The sequence below is a fragment of the Amblyomma americanum genome, chromosome 8 (assembly GCF_052857255.1).
Source record: "Amblyomma americanum isolate KBUSLIRL-KWMA chromosome 8, ASM5285725v1, whole genome shotgun sequence".
Lineage (NCBI taxonomy): Eukaryota > Metazoa > Arthropoda > Arachnida > Ixodida > Ixodidae > Amblyomma > Amblyomma americanum.
In genome coordinates, this window is record NC_135504.1 from 42,515,302 (window position 1) to 42,535,479 (window position 20,178).

The 20,178-nt window shown below is 50.8% G+C and overlaps 1 protein-coding gene across 1 annotated transcript in view; it reads left to right on the forward strand.

Annotated features, from left to right (window-relative positions):
* Window positions 1-413: 413 nt before the first annotated feature.
* Window positions 414-20,178, forward strand: part of LOC144100250 (protein 5NUC-like) — an 85,190-nt gene continuing 65,425 nt past the window's right edge. Inside the window, exon 1 of the mRNA XM_077633259.1 lies at window positions 414-649. Within this exon, the coding sequence (XP_077489385.1) occupies window positions 431-649 (219 nt within the window). The 5' untranslated portion in view covers window positions 414-430. The remainder of the gene's footprint in view (window positions 650-20,178) is intronic.

Sequence of the window (20,178 nt, forward strand, 5' to 3'; positions counted from 1 at the left end):
ATAGACGTGGTATTCCCGAAGTTATTCTTCAAGGCATGGCAAATAAAATGAATCGTCAACGACGCGGACAATCGTACAAGTTATTCGCGAGTCGTCGCGGTGAAAAGGTCAAGCGTTCAAAGTGGGTGGCCGGCCTGCGTCAGACGATGTCAAAAATGAACAGCCGAGTCGTGCATTATACATGAGGCACGCTACGAGCTACGAGAAGAGGCGAGCAGACTACGACTTCATTTCGTTTCGAGTTTATTGTTGCCGTTTTCAAGAATTATATATTATTTTTTGAATTGCGGTGGCCACTTGAAAACATTTTAAATATCACGCTTTGCGCAGCTTAGGTCTCACCAAGAGCGGATAAAAGACGACAGCAGAAGGCGAAAACTGTGATTTAGTACGTGGCTCTCGCCAAGACGTCTTTCGTGCGGGCATTGTCATGGTGCTTCTCGTGTACATCGCACTTGCTGTCACATCATGGATGCATCCAAGCAGCGCCGAAGGGCAGCAGCATGAGGAAACCTTCAACCTGACCATACTGCACACCAACGACATCCACTCCAGGATCCTCGAGAGTGACAAGAGGGGCTTCGAGTGCACCGAGAAAAAGCGCAACGAAAGCAAGTGTTACGGTGGCGTCGCCAGAATTACCGAAACAGTGAGTGCACGTGCAGTGTGTGATGCTGTGTATTGCTATCTTATCCGCACATCTAAATCTGGCAGTCTAGCTTTTTCACAAAAATTCAAAAAACAGCAGAAAAAGGTACCTTTCACGTATAAACAATAAAATCTAGTGGGCTCTACAGAATTCAGCGGAACTTTTTGTTGAGAAAATGGAACGATAATGTAAGCAAATAACTTCTCAGCCAGTGGCCTAAGCAAGTGCTAGCGTAGAAAATATGGACTCGAAATCCAGTGAGCCGCCTATCCAAAAACTGATGATGGCCTAGCCCTGTTAGGCCATAATATACGTGGCGTAAGCGCAGCGACACGTGGTTGGCCACGTGGTCGGTCACCTCGTGCGGAGCAGCTGCCAGCGGCGCGGCGCCGTGGTTGGTCACGTGGTTCGTCACGCGGTTGTTCACGTGACCAGTCGAGTGGTTGGTCACGTGGGGCGGTTTCCAGAGGCGAGGCGCGCGCGCGGCGGTTCCGGCGCGCCAGCTGTGCGCCGTGCCGTATGACATCACTGCTCCTCGCGCATGCGCAGCACGGCTCTCCAGGAGCCACGCAAAACTGCTCAACCTCGGCCAGTGTAGCTTACGCTACAGAACAAACAATAACCAAGCAATTGGCACAGTGGCTTAAGAAAGTAGGGGCACCGAGAAACATAAAAAAATGTCTGCAGTTACTTTGCATATAAAGAACACTTATCGATGTGCGTGTTTCGAACAGATATAACGCAGATTTTTTTAATACATGAGCATTACAGGGAGTATGTATCAGACAAAGTGAAGCTCTGTCCACCAGATTGTGAGTAAACTTCCCTCCTTGGCAGGTGGCAGTTCAGTTAATGATTGGCCGCGAAAGGTTGCCTGGGTAGAGCAACCTGGATCGCACAAGCAACACCAATGGTAGCACCTACCGTTGCAGGGCAGTGTCGCATCGCTTAACCGCTGCAACATCTTACAATGACTGTTATGAGGACTCCCAGGATATATGAATGTTCAGCACAAAATGACCGATATCGTGGCGCCCAAAGAACATAGCGAGAACGATTACGCCAAGAACGAAAAATAAAATAAATTAAAAAGAGTTTGGTGTGTGGTCATTGAGCATAGTTCGTAATGGTGAGCGCACACGCATTTCCATAGTGTCGAGCAAGCCAGTGTCACTGAATGATTTTCTTTCTTGCTATATGAGCATTATTTTTTTACGTTCATATTGAGTCGAAGCGAGTTGAAATATAGGAGGCCATGATCCTCAGAAATCCGTGAGGCGACAAAACAAAAAGAAACTGAATCATATTCGACACGAAAAGGACAAAATATGCCCTTGTCTCAAGGAGGATGTAACGAGCTGGATGCGCATATGTAAGGATTTTTGGTGCATACATGCAAAAACAGTAACCAAGCAATTCGGAAAATGCTCTAAAAAATAATGCCACCGATAAATGTTCTTAATAGCTTAACAAGGCCTCGGTTCTGGCAGTCCTGATGCCGTAGGTAGAATGAGAGGGTTCTCGCACAGATTCTGCTCTCACCATTCTATCTTGTCCGACGTGGCATTCACGGTAAAACAGGACCGACTACGTCCACGCTATGGGCGAGGGTGGCGCTGGTGAGCACTGTCAAGGTAACGTTACACTCAGCTTAAATACTCCCGAAAGTTGAATGAATAGCCGCCGTTGTAGCTTAGTTGCTAAAACACCACACGCGAAATTCGGATTTCGTGGGTGTGGATCGCACCGGCGGCATGTGATAATTTTTTTCTTGTCTGTCATAGTTAACTTTCAGGGATAAAATAATTGCCTTGTTAACTTGCCGTTGAGCAGCACTAGAAATTAAAAAAAAATTCTGAGGGAGCTTGTCTGCTTGCGTGGGAGAGTGCGAAAGCATTTCTTTCGAGGAAACGAAAGGCCACAGCGTATAGGTCTCACATCTCGACATGTCGGTACACACTTCTACCGAGCCTTAAAGCATGCAACTGAAGGTGCATATGTCATCGCTCCGAACTCCTGTCTCAAGCTAGCCTGCAACTTGACTAAGCCATGCAAGTTATAGTCAAAGAGAAATGCTATGAGACGCCCAGAATGCTGTACAACGAACGGTTTCTCAAAATTTCGATGCGAATGTAGTCGGGAATGCCGCCACTACACTGAGGTCAGCCAGGGATGCCATCGCTGGGACTTCATCTTCACGTTCGATGGACACTGGAGACCCCGTAGAATATCTGATATTTTTGGAAATGTGGCGGAGTGCTTGAAGGTTGCTTCACTTCCGCCACCGGTTGGCCCGGTACTGCACTGCCTCCGGGATCGGCCTGGGTCATTATACCGCGCGTCTTTTCTTTCCTGTCTTCCTATCCCACCTTTGAACTCTCCTACTATCTGCACGTGGTAGCGATTGTGGCTCGGCTTGAGCCAGTGGGCAGGCCTGTGCACTTTCCTTTTCTTTCTTCCTGGCAACAACAGAAAGACAGACAGACTACACCTTCGGTGGCGGGGGCGGTTCTGGACATCTGATCTATTGAGTCTGAGACATAGCTTCTGTCCCAAACCTCCGTCGTCGCTTCGAAGGAAGATGAAAGTGTAGTGCAATTTGTTTACTGTGTTCCAGCCGCCGGCTTGCGTCGGTGGCCGGTGTTAAACCTCTGGTCGTCATCTGTTGTTTGGGTGTCCTTCGGCTGGCGGGCGCCTCAATATGGTGAGCCAGTCGATGCGACAGCCTCCGTAGTTGGGTTGGAAGAAGTTCACTGTGTCCAGCACTTCGGTGGGCGCAATTACCAAGTAACCGTGCAGAGTGAAGCCGCCAAGGCTGCAATCGTTGATGCGTCCTGCCTCATCATCGGCAAGGAACGCGTCGCCATCGTTCCCCTGAGCCCGCAGGTGACTCAGTTGACTGTTCGTTTTCTGCCCGCCCGTGTACCAAGTGATGCCCTTGCCAAGGCTTTTTCCCTTTATGGCAAGGTGCTGCACGTAAGTCGCGGCACCATGGGGTCGCGTCCCACTGTCGCCACCGGGACGCGGTACGTCCAATTCGAAATAAATCCCGAGTCGCCCGTGCCTAACTACATCAAGGTCGCTGGCCACCGCGTGACATGCGATTACAAAGGCATGCAGCGTGTTTTTCGGCGCTGTTTGTCGACTGCACACTTCAGAGCACAGTGCACGGCTCCGTTCTGCTCCCGCTGCGGGGTCTTTGGGCACCAAGGTTGTGTGCTGCCGTGTCGACGTTGTGGTGATCCACACGCTACCGTGGCATGCACGATCAAGCCCTCGTACTCCGAGGCTGCGGCCCGACCTGCACCTCCGCCGGCCGCACAGGCAACCGATGAAGCCCTCAAGGAGCCCAGCGTTTCCGACACCGACGCGGTTGCGGGTGGTTCTTCTGCGTCTCAGAGTGTCTGTGTGGAAGAACCGGTGCCTGCGGCTGAGGCGTACAGTGATGCACCTAGCAAGCCGACTGCACGAATGTTCACTTGCAAATCAGTTAAAAATTAATGCAACTAAGACAAAAGCTGTTATCTTCAGACCAAGAAATAAATGCATTACGGCACCACGTGATCTTATGCTTGGTTTGGAAAAAATTGAGGTTGTAGAAAATATTAAGATATTAGGGGTATATTTTAATTGTCAGCTCAGTTGGGACGATCATGTTGACGCTGTCATTAGTCAACTTTCTCGTGTCACGGGTATCATCAACAGGCATAGTCACATGCTTCCATACAAAGTTAAGCTTCTCCTATATAAATCCCTATTTATGTCCCACGTGAACTATGGTCACCTAGTTTGGGGAACAACTACAGTTGCAATTAAAAATAAAATATATATTCTACACAAAAAGGCTCTGCGTGCAGTACTTAACGTCGGTTATGAAGTACAAACATGCGATCTATTCAACCTACTCAGTGCTGTAAAAATATTTAAAATGTATCATGTTAGGCTGGCTGAAAGATACAAAAAGGAAATAAACAAAATTTAAATCACATGAGCGACATGGCGCACCTTTCGCTAAAAGTACAAACTTGCCCACACAGACATGGCGAATTGTGGCACGTTCCAACATGCCGCACCAATGTATGGTACCCATAGCCTAGCAAACACGTTACCCCGTCTTTTAAACAAGTTTCATGCTGCAAATGTTGACGTGTCCCGAGTATGCCGAAAAGATATAGAGTGTATGTGCTACATTTTATATTGTAACATGCATATTTCACTGCTTCTTTCGAATTCTTTTCATGAAACGGCGTTCTTGAAGTAACCTCAGACGCGCTTTGTTCGCGATATTTTATTTCTGTTCTTTTGTTTGCTATTATTGCTGTTTCATCCCCTATCTTGATTGCATATGTTGCTCTTCATGTTGCATGCTGCCCTGTGTGTAGGGGCCGAGGGGCACGTCAAGCCACATCTTACTGGCTTTTTTCCCTCGACCCTCTCCATGTGTACATGGGAAATAAAGAATTAAATTGAAATTGAATTAAATGTCCCTGCTCCGTCAGCCTCAGTCTCAGTCTCTGCCGCTACGGAGCCCATTGCGCCCCTGCATGATGGTGGGGGCAAGCCGCTCTCAGAGGACGCGTGGCAGCCCGCAGCCAGAGTTGCGGTTTTGAGCAACACCGCCAACATATCTGAGACCGATAGTGACGAGAGCAGCTTGTCGTCCTCATCTTCTTCAGTCAACCTCGTCATTGACGAGACTGTCATCGTGCCCGAGCAGAAGCCGAGGCCGCCGTCGGCGTCTCCTTCGTCAGCGAGGTTTAGTATTGGCACAAATATACTATACGGTGGCGCGCACAGGGTCTTCTTGTTTCCCTCGACCAAGAGAAGGCGTTCGACTTTTTAGAGCATGAGTATATTTACGGTACGCTGAATGCTTTCAGTTTCCGAGCTTCTTTCGCGCTTCTTATTAAAGATATGTACAGAGACATTTCAAGCACTCTGTTCCACGATGGCTGGGAAAGTACCGCATTTGGTGTTGGCCGTGGCGTCCGTAAAGGTTGTCCGCTCGCCCTCTTTTGTTCGCCTTAGCCTTAGAGACTTTCCTCCTGGCAGTCAACCACCACTCTCTCATTAGAGGTCTGGCGTTGCCAGGCAGTGAGGCAGTACGCGTCACTGCTTATGCAAATGGCATCACCATCTACTTAGCTGATGTACGCAGCCTGCTCGAAGCTTAAAACGTTTTTCGTGAGTACGCCTCCTTGTCGGGGGCTGCTCTTAATTATTCGAAGAGTCATTACTTTTTGTGGGGTCTCCTCAGAGGCGTATGACAAGTGCGATACCTTTGCAGCGGTGTGCGCAGATGCGCATTTTAGGCGTGGCCTACGACTGTGCTGGAATATGGGATAGTATGTGGCCTTCGGTCGTAGAGGGCATTACAGCTCATGTGCTGAGGGCGCAGACATTTGACTTGCCTCTGCTTGAGAGACGCTACCTGGTTCAGTCGGTCGTTCTTTGTGCCTTCTGGTACCTTTGTCACATTGTTAAACCACCCCTGCGCGTCATAAGGCGGGTGCAGACTACAGTTTTTTCTTCTTTTTTTTTTGGGTCAGGCGGAGCCGAGCTTCTGGCTCGTGCTGTTCTTGGACAACCACGGGATAGAGGCGGTTTTGCCTTTCCAACTTTGTCCATCACATTCTCGTTGTTAGCTGTGAAGTGCATTTTGCGTATACTGCTGGGGGACGCGTCTCCGGCGCGAACCATAGCGCGGTACTTTTTGGGCCCTTTCGCGCTTTTTGAATCCCTCGGCCCATGGACCACAAACAGGGCAGCCTACCGCTTTCTATGCTACGTAAGTGGCATTTTTCAAACATGTAAGCGCCGCAGCACCTAATAGCATCGTTGCAGACCGTGGGGAGGACATTATGGGCTCGCTGTTGTTTCCTGTTGTGCCGGCGGCTCGCCGCTCACCGATGCGCCGAGTTCAATGGGCGCGCATAGCGTCGACACCTCTCCCAGACCATCTACGCGAGTTTGTTAGGAAACGTGGTTGGGCAGTGCTGCCTACTTGTGAATGGCTAGAGCGGTAGGGTGTTTTACGCTCCAGTACTGTCCAAATCGCCCGCTTCCGGAATCTCATCGCCACGCTGCAGTCACCTGTGTGGTTGCGCGTGTCTTTTGGCGCGCGGTTCATGCGGGATTCCGTGGGCAGGACATTTCGAGCTTTGTCTCCCGCGGCCGCTTCCCCAGCGGCCGTTTTTCTCGCCTGTTTATTGTAGCGGGTCTTTTTAGTTTATGGCGCAATCGATGCGCCGCGGTCGCTGGTGGCTTTCGACGCCGCGCTGAGTGGCCAATACTTGGCCGTCTCCGAAGGGAGCTGATCAGTTTCTTGTCAAAGAAACTATTTTTTTGAGAGAGGATGAGTTTCTCCGGCAGTGGTCGTCGATCGTCTTGTTCTGGTCTTTAAACCAAACTGGCGCAAAGGTCACCCCCCCCCCCCCCTTTTTTTTTTCTCCGTGTCAGATTATTACTGTTGCACTATTCTGTGAATAGGTATGCTATGCCGCCTTAAATCGCTCGCAAGCAATTCCTGTTAGTTGCTCAAAGATGCTTATGGTACCTCTTTAAATGGTTCGCCTTACATGCTTAGTGTCATGTCTACTTGTGAATGTCAATGTATCCGGTAAGCTTGGCATGTGTACATATGTAAATAAAATTTTTTCCAATCACATATCTGCTACAAGTCCCATTTGGACACAAGATATTAAACTTATTTTTGAAAATAGGGCGCAGTGCTTGAAGCACTCCGGTACGGGTTGGCCCGGCATTTCACTGCCTCCGGGATCGGCCTGGAACATAATAGCCCGCGTCTTTTCTTATCTTTGCTCTCCCATCTTTCAACTCTCCTACTGTCTGCACGTGGCAGCGATTGTGGCTCAGCTTGAGCCAGTGAGCAGGCGTGTGCACTTTCCTTTTCATTCTTCCTGACAGCAGCAGCAGCTACACCTTCGGAAGAGTGGCTTCCTCGCCTTACGTGGCTGGGATCTAGGCTCTCGCACATGAGGCGAGGGCTCATTGTCAGCGGGGGTATCTGTTGCTTATCCGTCGTCATCTCTTCGGATGACGCGGTTGTTGCTACGCGCGTCCTTTCCTTTCAGTCTTTCCTCACATCTCTTTCAACTCTCCTACTGTGTGCACGTGGCAGCGATTGTGGCTCAGCTTGAGCCAGTGGGCAAGCCCGTGCACTTTTCTTTTCATGCTTGCTGAAGTCGCAATAAGACCTTCATGGATTAGGGTGTGGGATTTTGAGTACGTTCTTAAAACCGGTATGATGGGCTCGCTATTTCTGCCTGTTGTACGGGTAAAGCAGGCGACACATGTCCGGCAGCATGTCCGGCGCGCCTCTCCGGTCGCCGGACAGCAATGTCTCGGCGTATACACTGCACGTCTGCTCAGAAAAGACAAAACAGCTCTGCTATCAGAAAGACAGCTATATTCCAGCAGCGACAAAGCATGCCTGCGCAAGTGGCGAGGTTTCGGCAAAGGCGCTGCCCGCGGGGCCGTCGGGCAACGAACGGCGCTGCTGCGTGGCGGCCTTGGTCGTCGCTAGGCCTGTAGCCTGTTTCGCATCGAAGCCGCACCGGACGGCGCTTCGGGAGTCGTCTGTGCTATAATAAAAGGCTTACTGTTGACATCGCTCTAGCTGTTCACAGCATTATCTCTTAATAAATTAAAACATGGTCGGTTTCAGCAGCGGCGCTAACGAACGCCAGGCGAGCCGCACCTCCACGGCGGGCAGCGGCCGCTGCAAAGCTGTTGTGAGTCATGGAGGAAGGAAAAAGGAAATCACAAAGACTGCCTACTATGTTCTAGCAACGGCACCATGCCCTGAGCAAGAGCCGAGCTTTCGGCAACGACGACGCCCGCGGGCGACGAACTTGTCTGCTGCCTGACGGCCCTGGCCGTCGCTATTCCTTTAGCCAGTTTCACATCGATGCCGCCGTTGAGGGCTTTACAGAAATGGCCAGCACTTTACTATAAAGGTATTTCTATTGTCACCGCTCTATTGCGAATCCCGTCTCATAATAAAACAAAGACATGCTCGATTTCCGCACCGCCTTCAGCAGAGGAGCTAGCAGTGCGCCAGGCGAGCAGCAACAACAAAGCAGCTATAGGAATAAACCAGCTTGTATCGAAGTTATCACTTCTACCAGCCCAGGTATTAACAAAAGATTGTCGAAAATGACTTATTTTTAACATTCCTCTATCCCAGGGCGTGTTAAGAACGTTAGCAAACAATACTAGCGCATTTTTCAAGCGCTGGCGGGCGGCATCCAAGCTGGCAGACCAGCCTGCCCGCCCCGAGAGAAGCGCCCCTACGTCATCGTGACGTTGGCGCTCTCCGCACTCGCTATGGCTGCCGCTGCCCGCCGGAACGGCTCGCCGGACCTTTGCCGGACGCGGTGCGCCGCACGTATCTACGTGGTGTGATGAATCCGGCGCTCGACGTTCCGGCCAACCGGACTGGATTCGGAGCGCTCACCGGACATGTGTCCCCGCCTTTATTCTGCGTTCGCCGATGCGTCGCGTCCGGTGGGCACGCATAGCGTCGCCCCCACTACCGGATCACCTAGAAGACTGGCGGCTCGGTTGGGCTGTGCTAGGCGCTCGCGACAGCCTAGAGCGGTATAGAGTTCTGAGCACCAGTACACGCCCGAATTGCCCGCTCGCGCAGTCTAATCACGCAATTGTCACCTGCGTTTTGGTGCTTGTCTTCTGGCGTGTTGATCACGCGTTATTCCGTGGGCAGGGCATTTCTTCATTCGTTTCACGTGGATGTTTTCACGGTGGCAGCTTCGCAAGCCTCTAAATTATGGCTGGCATGTTCACTCTATGGCGAAGTCGTAGCGCAGTGGGTCGATGGTGGTGGTCGGCGCCGTGCCGTGTGGCCAAGACTAGGTCGTCTACGTAGAGCACATGCAAGTTATCTGTTAGAGGAGCTCCTTTTCTTGGGGGAAATCCTCCGCAAGCCGGGCATGCCTTTGTTGCGTATTGCGCGATCAGGCCTGGAGGGCCGTATTCGCCAATTTTTCCTGCACCTGGGTAAACAACCTGCCTAATTACTTTGCATTAATAAAGTTTATTCCCTCTCTCTTTTTCGTGGGGGAAGAGGAGCTTCTTCCACAATGGTCGTGCCCATTTTAGAGCGATAGCTCTACACCTATCATGACCTCCTCCGGCGAGCTTCAGCCTATGACCTCTGGCTCCACAGTTTGTCCTCTAAAGAGCCACACGTGTTCCTAGTAACGTACGCCGCGCGTGCCAGCTGCTGTAGAGAGGAGTTGAGAGGGTAGGGACGTACGCCGCGGGAGGTGGGTAGCGGCATCCCAGCAGATGTGCGTACCGCCGCAGAGAGGAGGATATTCGCTGCACTGCGCACGCGCGCGCCCCCGCGGAGAGCTCCGGCAGATGTGCGTTCCGTCGCCGTCGCCGCAGTCGCCGCTTGAGGAAAGGAGGCATCCCAAGTGTTCTGTGTGCTCCCTTCGTGACGTCACACACGTTGACCGAGTGGAGCTGCAAAGTGTCTGCCGGCATCGCAAACGCAGGGCATGGAAGTGGGCTCTGAATAGAACGCCGGTGCACTTTGATGTGCTCCGTGCAACACCCGGTCTCCCATAGCCAAGGCTCCCGGCCGGGCAAGGTAATAATAAAACACTGAAACCAGTTACTGTTACTGTGTCTTATATCACAGGAGCTATCGCTCGGCCCTCCAATCAGCAGTGTTTATCCTCTCTTTTACTTCTGTGCGCGACAACCGGCTCGTTCTTGCCGAACTGGCGTTGAAGGTTTAATCCTCAGCGCCATGTAGTGCGCTCTCTTATGTTCTCTTCCGGGTGTGCCTGCCGCACTATTCTCTTATGTTATTCCGCTGTCCTCATGTACTTTTTTCTTTGCCCACTTCACTGGTCTAGTCTGAAAGTTCATGTGAATATTAGGGAGTTTTAGAATAAGGGACCCCAAGGCTTTCGGGCCCCAAAGAATTAGCGGGCCCCAGCGATACGTAGGAGTGCACCGGCGAGTTTTAAAATAGGGGCCTCCGCTACGCAGCGGGGCCACATCGATTCCAGCGGCACTGTGGAAAACCAAAAAGTGCTGTTAAGAAGAGTTTAAAATATGCGTTTATTTTTTTCATCACAAACTGTTATTGCAGAAATACAATTTAAGAATAAAAATGATAACACGTGAATGTTTTTAAACAACCATTTTGTTTTAAAGTCTATGCGAAATCGGTTAGCCAAGGCATCCCCATGGCGACCAAACGATGCGTACTCGCCAAGCCTAGCAGCTCTGTAAACACGGAAGCAACATGAAAATTTGGCGCATTTCGCCACAAAGATTTTGTGGTGCGGGCATCTTCAGACAAAGCGAAAGCTTCGTGTGCCTTTTGTTTGCCGTGAACTTAATACACTGAGTAGCGGCGACATAGAATCGGTGGTGAAGCTAGAGGCCCCGCTTCGTCGGGCGCCGCCATGTTGACCGAACGGAAAGCGGCGTTGGGGCGTACTCTATTTCGGCAAAATAGCGTTCGCCACTAACGTTAATCCAAGACGCAAGGTGGGCCTTGCGTTCTGCGCATGCGCACTTCGACGCCCCCAACTTCTTGGGGTCCCTAAAGATTGGGGCCCCTTATTCTAAAAATCTCTATTTAGTGTTAAAGTTCATGTATCGCGTTGCAGTTTCAATTGTAAATATGTAAACAAACTTTTTCTACACAGCTTATTGTCACGTGGCCTGAACGTTTTGCAATTATCGACTTGGTATGGCGTCATATTACATCGTTGTCACGTGGCTTTGTATGACCTAACATTACATGGTTGCCATGTGACTTCGTATGGCACCGTATTAAATTGTCACGGGACTTGGCATGACGTCATATTACATCGTTATCACGTGACTTGGCATGACGTTGACTCGTGACGTCATGACGTCACATGGTGCCTTTTTCTGCGGGCACGTTTTATGGACAAATGACCTTAATCTAAGTGCGGGAGATAATGTTTGCACATTAATAGTAACTTTCTCATACGCTCTTTGATTTCGGTGACTGTTGGCTTCCTCATGTTCAGGTACAATACAATGCAAGTTTATTCAGACAAGGGGAAATGTCTGGGAGATCGGCGAAAAGGCAGTGAACTGCCTGACAATGCGCCTGCCCCCTTCCCACTCGCAAAATTTGACACTTGCCCAAAATGGGTGGCAGTGCAGAAGCAGCATCAGTACAGCACACAAAGAACACTTCATCAAAGATGTTCAGCATGTCACTTCAAAGAGCAGATAATGTTAGCATAAGCACCTCTGAATTAAAAGAAACAATATAAACAAGAGAAATTACATAATTTATATAATATTCGCCGCGGTGGTTCAGTGGTTATGGCGCTCGGATGTTGACCCAAAAGGCGCGGGTTCGATCCCGGCTGCGGCGGTAGAATTTCGATGCAATCGGAATTCTAGCGGCCCGTGTACTGTGCGATGCCAGTGCGCGTTAAAGGACCCCCGGTGGTCGAAATTTCCGGAGCCCTTCACTACGGCGTCCCTTTTAGCCTGAGTCGCTTTGGGAAGTTAAACCACCATTAACCGTAAACCATTTATTTAACTCTATGAAAATCTTTATATTTTCAACGACAGTATTTAACAAAGAAAAATTGGTCTTAAAACCAATGCTAGATGTTCTTATTTTCTGGTTGTCGTCTGACGTAAGGATGTTTGCTTTTAAGAACGTGGGGGTTTGTTAAGATGCCATAATTTCTTCGCAGTTTTTTTTCCTACATGTATTATTTCGCAAGTCATTAGTGCGGCATTTATCAACGTATTTCTTGAAGAGGGCTTCAGGGTTGATTTTCATTTCTTTATGCATTGTAACGGCTAGTTTTCTATGCAAGATATTGATACGTGGCGGCTAGAAGCAGCAGTAGAAAGAGCAGAGGTAACCTGCTACGCAAGGAACCGATGGTTTGGAGTAGACTCTCAGCACACAAGCGCGCACCTCAGCGTCGTCTTCGTTACCAACCACTTCGTCGTCCTCCCAGCGTCCGTAGCATGACCCCCCCTCGCGGCAAAAGCACCGTCCCGGTGCGCACTACACAGGCCAGCTAGACGGCGAGTTGTAAGGTTTGAGGCGGGACACATGGACGATGTCGGTGCGGGGTGCAGCGGCCGGAGATGACGGATGTAGCGGGGTGATCTCGTACGTCACCGCGGTCACCGGACGTACGACCCGATAAGGGCCTGTATATCGGGGGAGCAGTTTTTCACAAAGGCCCACACGGCGGGAAGGGATCCAGAGTAACACAAGGGAGCCAGGAGAGTAGGTGACTTCACGACGGCGTCAGTCATGATGTCGTTTCGGGTTGACTTGGGAGGCCGACAGCTGCTGGCGGGCGACAAGACGGGCAGCATCGGCGCGAGCGATGGCGTCCCGAGCGTAAGGACTCGTGGAGGCGGTGGCGGGCAGTACACTGTCGAAGGGCAGCAAAGGATCGCGGCCAAAGAGAAGGTAAAAAGGGGAGAAACCGGCTGTATCGTGACGCGTAGAATTGTAGGCGAATGTAACAAATGGGAGGCTAATATCCCAGTCGCGGTGATTGTCGGAGACGTACATGGAAATCATGTAGGTGAGGGTACGGTTCAGACGTTCAGTGAGGCCGTTCGTCTGCGGTTGGTAGGCCGTGGCGAATTGATGACGGACGGAGCAGGAGCGGAGGAGTTCGGCGACCACTTTGGAAAGAAAGCAGCGACCGCGATCGGTGAGCAGGTGACGGGGAGCACCGTGGTGGAGTATGACGTCGTGCAGGAGAAAGTCAGCGACATCAGTTGCGCAGCTGGTTGGGATCGCTCGAGTAATAGCGTAGCGCGTGGAGTAGTCCGTCGCGACCGCGATCCATTTGTTTCCCATAGCAGACACCGGAAAAGGGCCGAGCAGGTCGAGGCCGACGCGGGAAAACGGGTCTACGGGGATGGGAATCGGCTGAAGGTGCCCGGGAGGGAGAACCGAGGGCGTCTTCCGCCGTTGGCACAGTTCGCAAGCGGCCACATAACGGCGGACAGAACGGTATAGACCGGGCCAAAAGAAGCGGCGGCGCACGCTGTCGTAGGTGCGGGAGACTCCAAGATGACCGGCCGTGGGAACGTCATGAAGCTGTTCAAGGACGCTGGTGCGCAGGTGTTGAGGGACCACGAGCAAGAGGTCAGCGCCGTCAGGCCGCATATTGCGCCGGTAGAGGACATTCTCATGGAGCACAAACGGGGCGAGGGACGCATCACAGCGGTTGGCAGTGAGGCGGTCGATGAGGGAACGTAGCGACGAATCCAAGCGCTGTTCTTGCGCAATGTTGCGGAAGGCCGAGATGGATAAGATGCAGGCGTCAGCCTCGCATTCGTTGGAGGAAGGCGGATTGACAGGGTAACGGGACAAGCAATCCGCGTCCTGGTGCAAGCGGCCGTACTTGTGGACGACACAAAATGTGTACTCTTGAAGGCGAAGAGCCCAGCGCCCCAGCCGGCCGGTAGGGTCTTTGAGCGAAGAAAGCCAGCATAAGGCGTGGTGATCCGTGATAACAGAGAAAGGGTGCCCAAACAAGTAAGGGCGGAATTTTGCAATAGCCCAAACCAGAGCGAGGCATTCCCGCTCGGTGATAGAATAGTTGCGCTCTGACACAGAAAGGAGACGGCTGGCGTACGCAATAACGCGAAGCTTGTTGCGCTGCCGCTGAGCAAGTAGGGCACCAATGCCATGGCCGCTCGCATCGGTCCGAAGTTCCGTAGGGGCTGAAGGATCAAAGTGCGCCAACACAGGTGGAGCAGTGAGGGCACTGATAAGGGCTCTGAAGGCGTCAGCTTGGGGGGGGGGGGTGGTCCCAAGAGAACGGGATGTCCTTCTTAAGGAGCGTGGTAAGAGGTGGGGCTATTTCCGCAAAGTTCTGGATGAACCGGCGGAAATAGGAACATAGGCCGAGAAAGCTGCGCACATCACCGGAGGAGCGCGGAGTAGGAAATGAACGCACGGCGCGGACTTTGTCGGGGTCGGGTTGGATCCCAGCAGAATCGACCAAGTGGCCAAGGACCTTGAGCTGACGGTGGCCGAAGGTACATTTCTTCGAGTTCAGCTGAAGACCAGCGCGGCGGAAGACGGCAAGGATGGCTGAAAGGCGATGCAGGTGGCTTTGGAATGTGGACGAAAAAACAATCACGTCATCTAAGTAGCAGAGACATGTCGTCCACTTAAAACCGCGCAGGAGGGAGTCCATCATGCGCTCGAAGGTCGCAGGGGCATTGCACAGGCCGAAAGGCATAACTTTAAATTGGTACAGGCCGTCCGGTGTGACAAAGGCGGTTTTCTCCCGATCCCGTTCATCGACAGCGATCTGCCAGTACCCTGAGCGAAGATCGATGGAGGAAAAGGAACTGGCACCGTGCAAACAGTCGAGAGCATCGTCAATTCGGGGCAAAGGGTAGACGTCTTTCTTTGTGACGGCATTTAGATGGCGGTAATCGACGCAGAATCGCCAGGTTTGATCTTTCTTTTTAACAAGCACGACAGGGGACGCCCAAGGACTACTCGAAGGCTCGATGATGTTGCAGGCCAGCATCTTGTCCACCTCTGCCTGAATAACACGGCGCTCTGCGAGGGAGACCCTATAGGGCCGTTTGTGAATAGGGCGGGCTTCGCCGGTGTCAATGTGGTGGGTGACAACAGAGGTTTGACCCAAGGGACGGTCCCCAAAGTCAAAAATATCATTGTAGGAGGACAAAAGGCTGTGAAGAGCTGTAGAATCAGCAGAGGGCAGATCAGCCGCGATCATCCGGGAAATAGAGTCCTCACGGGAGGGTTGCGATGTAGGGACATTGGAGACGGCAGTCGTTGGGTCAGGAGCCAGGACAGAAACTGTGCAATCGCTCAATGGGGACAGATCAGCAAGGGAAATGCCGGTCGGAAGTACCTGAGGGGACAGGCTGAAGTTGAGGACAGGGAGGCAGGTGCAGTTGTTGGTGATGTGGACAATGGTGTGGGGAAAGAGGACATTACGATTCAGAATCACAGCGGTGATAGGGCGGGCGACGTAGTCTCCATCAGGGACGGGAGGAGAAGGCGACAGAGGGATGTAGACAGCAGTTTGTGGCGGGAGACGAGCAAACTCGGTGGATTGAAGGCGAGGTGAGCTGGTGGAGTCGTCATTGCACACGGGCAGATCCAATCGAAGAAGGCCTGAGGAACAGTCAATAAGCGCTGAATGGGCGGTTAAAAAGTCAAGGCCAATGATTATGTCCTGAGGGCACCGGGTCAGGACGGTGAACAGAACGGGCATATGACGCCCGGCAATGCTGACTCTCGCAGTGCACATTCCAATCACGGCAGCAGGGCTGCCATCGGCGACGCGAACCGTGGACATGGAGGCAGGCGTTAAAACTTTCTTCAGACGGCGGCGCAAAGAAGAGCTCAGGACAGACACTTGGGCGCCAGTATCAATGAGGGCAAGGACCGGGACACCATCCACGAGAACATTCAAGAGATTACGTTGGACAGCGGGGGTCAAGAGAGGATTTTCAGGCCGGGTCAATGATGCAGCGTCACCTCCGGGGGCTGCATCGGCTAGTTTTCCGAGAAATGGCGGGAGGTCGAAGTAGAAGGGCTGCGGCGTGTGGGAGGAAAACGGGAGCGGCAGCCTAATGGGGAAGGTGAGCGGCTGGACCCACGAGCGTGCGGAGCGGGCTCGTCAGAAAGCGGATCGGGTCGTGGTGTGAAGCGGTGCGGGCCGTAGTCGTTGCGGCGGTCGACGAAGGAGTAGGGGCGAGGTGGCGGGGACCAACGGCTGCGGCAGTGACGGGAGATGTGTACGACGCGAGAGCAGGTAAAACAGATCGGCCTGTCATCAGAGGTACGCCATTCGGCAGGATTGCGATATCGGTACCGAGGCGAGAAGCTGCGACTGTAAGTGGCAGCTGTGATCACCGGAGGGTCCGGGCTGGCATGAGCGTTGTCCACGACGCGAGGAGAAGGGACGGCCAAGTTCGCAACCTCCTGGCGAACGACGGCTTGGATGAGGGCCAAGGTGTTGTCCGGCAGTGGCAAGGAAGAAACAGCGGGCGTCATCACCTCCAGTTCGCGGCGCACTATACGGGTTAAGTTAGCCGGGTCGGAAGGCTGCCGCAATGTTGGCAGATCTTCACAGGAGGAGCTAGCAGCAGTGTTCGGCAGCCGGTCAAAACGGTGAGAAATGCGCCGGTGTTTGGCTTGCTCGAAACGGCGGCACACCTCAAGAACAGAAGCGACCGTGGAACAGTCTTTGCATAGAAGCAGATTAAAGGCATCGTCGGCAACGCCTTTCAGTATGTGGCCAACTCGATCTGCTTCGGACATGTCTTTATCAACTTTACGGCACAAGGCGAGGACGTCTTGTATGTAGGCTATGTATGGCTCGGAGGAAGTTTGGGCGCGGGACGCGAGTGCCTTCTTGGCGGCGAGTTGGCGGCCGATGGGTTTTCCGAAGAGGTCGCGGAGCTTCTGCTTACATATGTCCCATGCGGTCAAGTCATCTTCGTGGGTTTCGAACCACACTCTCGCGGTGCCGGTCAGGTAAAATATCACATTAGCGAGCATCAGCGTTGGATCCCACCTGTTGTGCGTGCTGACGCGTTCGTAAAGGGCCAGCCAGTCGTCCACATCAACGTCGTCTGTGCCGCAGAACGTGCCCGGTTCGCGGTGGTGGGCGACGACGACCGCTGGCGATGGAGAGGGAGATGGCTCGGACTCGGTAGACATGTTGGCGAGACGGCGGCCACGACGGAGAGCCAGCTTGAGATCGGGGATCGAATTTAGCAACCTCCACCAAATGATACGTGGCGGCTAGAAGCAGCAGTAGAAAGAGCAGAGGTAACCTGCTACGCAAGGAACCGATGGCTTGGAGTCGACTCTCAGCACACAAGCGCGCACCTCAGCGTCGTCTTCGTTACCAACCACTTCGTCGTCCTCCCAGCGTCCGTAGCAATATTCCGAATGGTTAGGAGCTGATCTCTCGTAAAAATCGGTGTAGTATGACAAAGCCAGGACTTCCTTCTGTAAGCCTCAATGCCCTCTTCTCTAGCCTATGAATGCTAAGTTGGTTTTTGTTGTAGTCCTCCATAGAAGCAAGGAGTATTGAATATGCGATTTTAGTAATGCGCAATAAAGCTGTTTTTAGCTAAATCGGTATTAATTGTCTTAATTAAGAAAGATATCAATAGAACGCGGTATTTTACTCCATACATGGTTAGTATGAATAGATAAATCAATACTTTCGTGAAATGAACTCAAAGAAATTTTTCAGACATCACGCGATCAATGACATGCCCCCCAAAGTAAATAGGTTTTTCATCTGTAATTTGCTTGTTACGAGGCCGAAAAATAAAATACTTTGTTTTATTCGCATTCAACTCCAATTTGTTTGTTCTCAGCCAGTGAGATAGGTTTTCCAACCATATTTTCACGCGATGTTGGAGATGATGTAGTTCAGCTCCTGAGAAAATTGGTTTGTGTCGTTGGCGTACAATATTATATCTGGTGTGAGTGATGTCATTAATGTAGATCAGAAAAAGAAGCGGGCCAAGTGTGGAGCCTTGCAGGACGCCGTGCATGGTTTCGGATGTGCTCGGCATGCAATTGTTAACGTTAGTGTACTGAAGGCGATTTTACATCAACCCTTTATCAGATGCCATGGTACTCCCCTAATTCTATATGACTAAAGTTTCTGAATTAGAATGTAATTCTTAGCAGAATCGAAACTTTCTTGATGTCGGTAGAACAACTATTGGAATCAGTTTGCGCTCAAATTATTCAAGTATTTTGTCTTCAATATTTAGCAATGCCATTTCTTTGGACTTGTGCTTTGGAAGCTGTAGTGTTCTTTTTTAAAAACATTTTGTTTTTTGAAAACGTTTTAGAACCGCATATTTATGCCTTCTTCGACAACTTTAGAAAATATTGGGAGAACAGAAATTTGCCTGTAATTATTCACGTCCTTCTCTGTTACCGCTTTTAAAGATAGCAGATACCTACGCGATAATTTAGTATTTCAGGGAATATTCAAGAGCTGAAAATGAGGTCACACCTCTTTGATGGGTTTGGGTTTCAATTCATCTATACCGCAAGCGCTGCTGTTGTTTAGATTCGGAGCGGACTATATATCTCAGTTGCTGCAAAATCAAGACTTCTACTTTGTAAGTAATATGTGACATGGAATCAGAATCACATATATTAGAGGACCCTGGAGCACCGGCCTTTAAGAAATGTTCATTGAATTTGTTTGCCACGGATTCACCAGAAAAAGATACGTCTTCGATGATAACGTTTTGAATGCTTGCCTTCTGTTTTCCTGAAGCAAGCTCATGCACCACTTTCCAGACCTTACTTGAGTTGCCACGTGTACGTGTGAATTTTCTTTTATAGTAAGCATAACGAGCCCTTCATTTACCTTCCCTTGTCTGCACAATTGCTTAAGGAGCGCCTCGAATCTGGCAGTCTTGATGCCATACGAAGCGCAAGAGTGTTCTCGCACAGCTTCCACGTTCGACCACGTACCACACGACATTCGCGGTAGTCCAGGACGTACTAAGTCCACCGCTATCGACGAGAGTGGCGCTGGTGAACACTCTCATGGTTCGGTTACACTACACATAAACACCCCCGAAAGTAGAAGACAGGACCGCCGCCACCGTAGCTCTTTTGATAGAACACCGTACGTGAAAGTCCTGGGTTTGATCCCACCGGCAACATGTGGTTGTTTCTATTTCTAATTTCTTCCAGCCATAAAGTAACTGCCCTGTTAGTTTCCTTTTGATCGACACCACACGCTAAAATAAATTCACTTGTGCTTTCCTTGGCTTTCTTCTTAAGCAAAGGGCGAACATAAGTTTAGACCTTGTGCGATTTCAAGCTGAAATTACTGTCTTATGTGGCGGCCGTGCACCTCTTCGCGGGCACTGCGTCATCCCCAGTCATTGCGATTACTCGAGAAAGTGATCTAGACAAGATCAGCAGCGACGCGCAGGACACTGTGTCACCAGCAGTCGTCCCAAACAGCGATGCTTCTGCGTAGGAAGGTCTTCCGATACTTATCGATCTCCATATCAGAAATGGCCAGTGCTTTCACTTCTCCCGAAGACATCGCTAAACTTAGCAATCAAAACAACATAGCCAAATGTGTTAAAACTGCTGTTTTGAATGCGAGGTCAATAGATTCAAAAAAGGATGACATATCGGCATTGCTTAAATCTTGCCATTGCAACTTTACATGTCCATTTTTTTTTACGGAGACGTGGTACAACCAAAATTCTGTTTTGTGCTACCCGATAATCAGCATTTCTGATTAAATTTCGGAAATTTGTTATATAAAGATAAGGAATAAAAGAAATTTAATAAAAACAACAAAATTGAAATGTTAAAAATAAAAAAAAATTAAAAGTGGTAGGAGAAGCGAGGAAAGGGACAGGCTCTTGGATTTGCGCTCTTAAGCAGACAAGTGCAGTCCTGTAATTTTCTATTATGTAGCCACCTCGGTTAC